The following is a 7,445-nucleotide window of genomic DNA, read 5'->3' as shown; positions in this document are numbered from 1 at the left end:
CCATGCCCCACTTTTTAAAATTAAATGGAAGTATGTTAAAATMTCTATAGAGTTTGACAAAACAATAACTTAAACTTTTTTTCGCCTATTTTTGGATGTTTGAATRTGCCTCACTAACATGTGGACCACCGTGTCATCAGCGCCCTCTAGCGTCCGTCAGCGGAGCAGCACCCACACCAAGTCTGGGTTCACTAACGGGACAGCAGGTTCGTCCATCAGCTGTTGTTGTGAGGGAGGTGTTGGGTGAACAATAGATTTATTCTGGGTTTTAAGCAGTGTTTTATTAATTTTTTCTCCCCTTCGGATGTTTCCTCTGAGAACCTCAGACGGAATTCGGGGTTGACTAATTAACAAAAGGCGACACCTTGACCATTAATTAGACTTATTTTTTATTGTCCGTGATGGCGATCGCCTCCGTAGCCACAGAGTACGTCTTCTCGGACTTTTTATTAAAGGATGCCACGGAGGCCAAGTACAAAGGAGTCCGTCTGGATTTGGCTTTGGACAAAATAGTCACGTTTCTAGCGGTGGGGCTGCCTTTGTTTCTCATCTCACTCGCTTTTGCTCAAGAGGTGTCTGTAGGTGAGTTGTTTTAGTTGTGGGGAAATAATTAATCGGACACCAGGAAAAAAAAAACAGGTGTAGGAAGGTGTGGTTTTATTCTCCACCCCACGCCCGACAGACGCAGTACTGCTGCAGCTGCTRCTGCTATTACACAGGGTCAGTCAATAGGTTTTATATCATATAAACTTTTTTTTGCAAAATATCTKGAAATATGCTAACAAACGTGGAATACTTCAGGACTGATTTCATTTTGATCACACAAACTTGTCCATTAGCAGGTTGACTAATCTGTATAATCCATGAGTCATGATCAGYGTGGTGCAGAAGACAAACCAGTGCTGACATATTCCATTAACATYCATTATTCTGAGGAATCTGTGTTGTGGTCAAGAACATTCATTTCTTTTGAGTGCAGTGAAAAATCCACAAATGACAAAATAATCGATTTGTTCTTCAAAYAGGTTTATCTGTCAAATAATAGGCATTTTGCATGGCAAACATTGTGGAAATAAGCAGTTTTATTTGTGTTTTGCAAGATTTATTTGYATAAAAGTTAGATCCATTCATCAATGGTGCAGAAAGTTTAGAACTGCATGAATAAATCTGATTTTTTTGTTTAAAATAGTAACAAAAACAATGTATTAGTGTTGTACATCATCTATTTATAAAGGATTAAATATAAGTTTATGTAAATATTAGTCTATGAGTTATTGCTTTAGCCCGAAAAAGGTTAATAAACTGAGTATGCATAAATTAGAAAAATAAAAATGTGAAAAATAACAAGTATTATTGCTATTTGTATGACATCAGCTACTACCACACCAGATTTTAGCCCAACATCTGTAAAACTGAGTTAAAGCCCTTTTTGTTTTAGCAATTGATGATTAGCTTTAGTGACCATCTTGAATTTGATTGGCTCCCGAAGATAATTAGTTGTAAATGTAAATCTCTTAACATAAAGTGTACTTGAAGTTCATTTTAATAAGTATACTTGAGTATAAGTTTAAGTATATCAAGTATACTAGGCACAATGTACTTGTAGTTTACTTGAAAGTATACAAATTTAATACTTGTTTGTACTAAATTGGGACTTTTAAAATTTTTACTATACTATTATAATGTCTTTTTAAGTTTATAAATTTACCAACAAGAAGTATACTTTAAGTACATGTCATTAAGTATACTAAAGTATATAAAAGTGTATTTCTCTAAGTGTTCTTTTATTTACCGTGTACACTGATATAAGTATACTAGCAGTTTACTAACAAGTATACATTTAGGATTTTGGCCCACAATAAGTTTATGAAAGTATACTTAGTATATTGAAAGTAAACTTCTAAGTATACTTTTAGTTTAATCTTGAAATATACTACAAATAAACCAGTCTGTGTGAAAAATGTACTACTAAAGTTTATCTTGGCCAAAGGTTTAAACATTAGAATACGAAAGTATACTTAAACTTTCAGTATACTTAGTACAAGCTAGGTACAATGTAAGATAAACTTGGTTATGTATATTTCAAATAAGTACATAAAAAGTAAACTGGAAGTATACTCTTATTTTTATTATTTTGTTTAAAATTAGTATGCCTGCATACTACTTTTTACTAAGGGATCCAATGATTTTTATTTGAAAGTTTAAATAAAATTTGTCAAGAGATGTTTTGCTAACAGATAAAAACATCATACATCTTCGTCTTTCAGCAGCAGGTGATAACTTATTGTGAGCAGACTCAGCTTGTGTTTGTATGCTCATGGACTTGCAAACATGTAAATCTGATATCCACGGTCTGAGTATTTGGGTCATGCTGACCACCCAACGTAGGGGAACCAATTATCGACACAAAGTCTGCTTCAGTCCACTCACAAACAATTCGGGTCAAAAGGGAGGGATGACGAACCCTCCTGGGAACGTCTGCCAGCTCTGACTCTTTCTTTTCTTTTCCCAGGGACACAGATCAGCTGCTTTGCTCCTGCTAACTTTTCCTGGAAACAAGCTGCTTACGTGGACTCCTTCTGCTGGGCAGCAGTGCAGCAACAGGCGGGCAGCTCACAGTTATGGCTACATAAGGTACACAAAGCCTTAAAGGAAATTATAGGTTAATAAGGATGATTGAGAACACAGAAAACACCCATGTTTCTAATTAGTCTAAATATTTAAACAGCAGTCACTGTTGCTCCACACGAGGTTTATTATGTATCGCAATAATTCTCAAACGTAACACTCTTACAAGAGGTCRTAAATATTCATCTCTCTTGATAATCTCTTTGGTTTGTTGCCTTACAATTTGAATTAATCAAAAATGAATTCTCAAATACTCCAGATTAATGGAGGTAAATGAAAACAAACAGAATAAACATGTTTTAAATCATTTTAAACTTCAATTTAAATACTTCGAAGTAGAAACAAAACAGAGGAAGTAATAATTGTGTTTGTTAAAGTTTTCATATTGATCCATGACAAGATCCAACRTGTTTTTTCTGTAAAGCTAATAAATTATTTTTTAAAAATCAGTGCTTTTAATCATATTTGACACATTTTTCTAATTTGTTTGCGTTTCTTTCTGACCTCCCCAGTTCTTTCCGTACATCCTGCTCTCACTGGCCATCCTCATGTACATCCCCGCCCTGATCTGGCGTTTCACAGCAGCTCCACACCTCTCGTCTGACCTCAGCTTCATCATGGAGGAGCTGGACCGCTTTTATAACCGTGCCATCAAACTGGCCAAAAATCTGGCTTCACTAGACAGCAAAGCTGCAACCCCGGAAGACCAGAGGTGAGCATTTAAAAAATGAGTGTTCAGAGTTTTCTTTTTCTTTTTGTGAACCTACCGGCTCTTCTGCTGCAGTGCTTTGGAGGTGACCGAGAGCTGCTTTAAATACCTGCTTGTGGAACAGTATTTAAAGACCAAGCGCTCCTCTCACAGCCTGGTGGTGAAATACGTGGTCTGTCGGGTCCTGACTCTGGTGATCCTCCTGCTGGCATGCCTCTACTTGGGCTACTACATCCTGCAGGCRTCTCTCACCGATGAGTTTCCCTGTGACCTGCGGACCGGAGTTCTGAAGAACGACAGCGCGGTGCCGTCGGCCGTCCAGTGCAAGCTGGTGGCGGTGGGCGTCTTYAGGCTGCTCAGCTACATCAACCTGGGCGTGTACGTGCTGCTCGTCCCGTTGGTGGTGTACGCGGCTTTCGGGCCAGCTCGGCAGAGCTCCAGCTTCCTCCGGCCGTAYGAGATGCTGCCTGGATTTGGTGCTTTGGGTGTGATCAGACCCGTCTACAACGACCTCAGCGTCTATCTCATGTTCCTGCAGGAGAACCTGAGTGAACTCAAGTCTTTTAAGTGTCTGCAGGTGAGGCTCTGCAGGTCCCATGTAGCTTTTTATTTAGCACAWTAAGTAATGATATTTGTGTTTGGTAGATTATATCTGTTGTAATGATGCTTTTTGGTATTAAATCTTATTGGCAGCTCCTGGTGGTACAAGAAGTTCAAAACAAGTGTCAATAGTGACAGCAAAACCATCTGTTCAGCTATTTTTATTAGGCATTTTAATGTGTAACCCACAAAGGCATGTTCCTTACAAATGTGGCATCAATTTAAAGGGAAATTAACAGCATAAGACAGTTACTGCAGGCCAACAGCTCAGGGGCTGAACATCTAATTAAAGTCATTATATAAATAAACCAAGTATTACAAAGATTTGTTACCTTTAAAACGGTTGATTTTGCTGCATTTTATCATAAATACAACATACTAACTATCTAATAAAAGTAGTGATAATAAAACAATATCAAAAACAAAAGTAAAAATAACACATTATGCTTCCTATTTAATACAAATATTATTTTGACATCTCTCACTTGCCAAATTTTTAAACCAGCTTTATTTTCACTGCTTGTGGTTTTAAAGTGCCTGTGACATGCATATCTATAAAATACAAAAAGTCAAAGAAAATATATTTATATTTAAGAAACTCAGCATAATACACATGATTTTACCCACTTTACATAATTGGCATATTTTCTTTTGAACTTAGCTCAGATAACGTGAAACAGGAAGTGACGTCAAAGAGGAACTCTTTGAGAAATAAAACTAGCTGGTTTTTGTTTATTGAAACATTATTATTTGAACTATGACTCTCTCATCTCTCTACGACAGTGATTAAAATAATCTAAAGTAACATCAGATTATTSTCTGCGGTCTGTGTTGTCGGCCTTTGTAGCAATGCTCTGTTCACCAGCAGACATTCCCCTTTGACATCACTTCCTGTTAGGGTTGGGCAATGTTGGCTAAAAAAATGAATCACGATTAATTGTGGTATTTAGCCGATAACGATTAATTTGACGATTAATCCCCTGGAGTCCCTGGACACTCTTATTTCGTAGTCATATGACCAATTTAGTGGAAAAGATTTGCTCTTCATACAAATCTGTTCCAAATTGTGTCAAAATTACAGACTTCAGGCTATATATATAATTTTAAATTGAGTTGCTAGATAAATAAATTACAGAACTTTTTTTAATGTTCATCATATTTGAAGCAGAGAGGAGCAGAGAATGGATTCTGCCTGCTGGCATTAATCGTATTAATCGTTAAGTGCCAAAAAGTAATCGATTAATGTTTTTCTGATGATTAATTGCACACGATACAATTATGCCCAACCCTACTTCCTGTTACTTCACAGGCCAATAGCTCAACAACTGTTCAGTTCAGAGGCGTGAAATCTTTTTTTACAATATGTTATCAGTGTTATCTTTCCAAAGATACATTCATATTTATTACAAAAATTTGATGTCACAGACACTTTAAGTGTTTTGGGTTTTCATAGAAATATATTTTACCAGCTTCTAGTGAAGATTCTGATGTTTCTCTAGATATCAAACATGTCTAACTAAAAAAAACTTATAGTAATTAAAGTAGAAAACCTGGGGTTTGGGCTCAAGAGATGAATGGACCAATTGGCGGGCCGAATTTTGGTCACTCGCAGGTCGGATCTGGCCCATGGGCCGCAAGTTGAATAGCCCTGGTGTAAGATTGATTGCCCAAAACRAGCATTGTGAAAAAAAATCTACCAAACACAAATTTCCTTACTTTCTGTGCTCAGTTTATGTCTATAAACAGTTGATATTTCTTGTTAACAGGTTCTGGAGTTGCTGCAGCAGRCTGGCGATGAGGGCTTTGACACCATGTGCCTGCTGCAAACCCTGGGCCAGGTGAAGACCGACGTGTTAGATAGTCAGAAGATGCACACAAACAATGAAGAAATAAAGAAACCCAAAGAATAAACTAGCTGAAGTACGGAGCAATCGTTAACCCTTTTAGAGATGATCTGTTGTTTATATACATGAGGAAATGAATGAGAAACTATATCTTCTGCTTCTGTTTTCTTTCAKATCACACTGAAATGTTTCTGAGCAATTCAGGTGACGACGATGATAAACCCTGCTCAGATGGAAGAGAACAGTAAAGAGAAACTGTGCACTTATTTTATCTGAGATGCTGGATGTTTATAGATTCACAACACTGTAACTCCAATGAGAATGAGTGTTGTTTTTTTATTTGTATTATTTATAATGTTTTACAATTTCAAGATCAWTTAGGTGTTCTGTAGCTACCAATCTTGTTTGTATGAAAATAGTTTCCAATGATTCTCTTGTTTTTATTTTATAGTACACACTACTTTTATATGATTTAAATGGTCATTTGATCAAAGTCGTGTTGTTTCTACTGAAAGCAGAAYATTAAATAGCCTGCATCATACCTCCAACGATAAAACAGTTTAAAATAAATGGTAGAAGTGTTTTTGTTTCTTAGCTATAAAATGTGAGGAAAAATGGTTTCAACATATGAAACGCTGCTGGTTAAAGGGGATTTTCTGTGTGCGGTTTTCATAATTTCTCAAAGCCTCAAATATTTCATAAAGTCTAAAGACATACATGAGCATGGTCATACTAAATTGGCTCTATGCATGAACATTTTCTRTATTGTTTGTTGAAATTGATTGGGGAAAGATCTGATCAGCTTTTGCAATGTTAAAGAGATTTGTGCTTTTATGTGTACAAATAAGAGCAGCCATAAATTGCATATGTGTGTTCTTGGGTAGCTATGATGAAAGGATGACTATTTCTTTACTAACCTTACAGCCATGTAAAAATGTTTTAAAATTACTTTATATATAGTAATGAAAACTAATAACTAATAAAGTTACAATATATTGAACATAAATTGTATCAAATGGTGCAGTTTTCTCCTGTATTTTTCCAGATATATTGACATGCAATGCTGAAATGCAGGTACGCACTCAAGGTAAACAAAACATTTTTATCTGCATACTTAACTCTATGAATCTGTGCATAAATACAAACAAATACATAAAAAATAGTCAAACTTCTTGATCCCAAACAACTCTTCAATGAATCCCACACATCATTTGAAAAAATTTGTAAAACCCCTGCGTTGGTCAGGGATGACATCACAATAATTTCTTGGAATCCCCAAAGTCCCAGAAGTCAAACAAATGACTGACGATGTCCAGCAACTGCATTGAATTGAAAAGGATAAGTGTTTTCTTCATTGTTTTCTGGCTTTAGCTGTTAGCAAGTGTCGAGATCAGGATTTGCATCTTTGGCTGACCTTTGATCTCGCCAAGTTTGTTTGTCTGAAAACAGCTAAACTGAGAAAATTGCACTGGAAGTTAAAAGTAGTTTTAAGTGAATTTATTACACACCAGATAGAGACAAGACAACCACAACAATTTATAAGAGCTCTTAAAGAAACGGCAGGACAATCACAGAGTAGTTAGCCCTGATGCTATCACCATATATATGTATTAGCTCAGCGCTACACATTCTCCTCTCATCACTGAGGTCCTCCACGACAGAGA

At 36.4% G+C, this 7,445-nt stretch overlaps 1 protein-coding gene across 2 annotated transcripts; it reads left to right on the top strand.

The window, feature by feature from the left end:
• Window positions 1-213: 213 nt before the first annotated feature.
• Window positions 214-6,941, top strand: LOC106524636 (pannexin-1). Of its 2 annotated transcripts, XM_014018526.1 has the most exons (6): window positions 214-582; window positions 2,513-2,634; window positions 3,141-3,340; window positions 3,413-3,914; window positions 5,704-5,857; window positions 5,956-6,941. In XM_014018526.1, the coding sequence occupies exons 1-5, from the start codon at window positions 402-404 to the stop codon at window positions 5,845-5,847; spliced, it is 1,149 nt and encodes a 382-aa protein (XP_013873980.1). In that variant the 5' UTR covers window positions 214-401; the 3' UTR covers window positions 5,848-5,857; window positions 5,956-6,941. The 2 variants fall into 2 exon arrangements, with proteins under 2 accessions (XP_013873980.1, XP_013873979.1); XM_014018525.1 differs by having other exon boundaries at window positions 5,704-6,941.
• Window positions 6,942-7,445: the final 504 nt, after the last annotated feature.

The sequence above is a fragment of the Austrofundulus limnaeus genome, unplaced genomic scaffold, assembly GCF_001266775.1.
Source record: "Austrofundulus limnaeus strain Quisiro unplaced genomic scaffold, Austrofundulus_limnaeus-1.0 Scaffold194, whole genome shotgun sequence".
In the NCBI taxonomy this organism is placed as follows: domain Eukaryota; kingdom Metazoa; phylum Chordata; class Actinopteri; order Cyprinodontiformes; family Rivulidae; genus Austrofundulus; species Austrofundulus limnaeus.
This window is presented reverse-complemented; position numbering and strand designations above follow the sequence as displayed.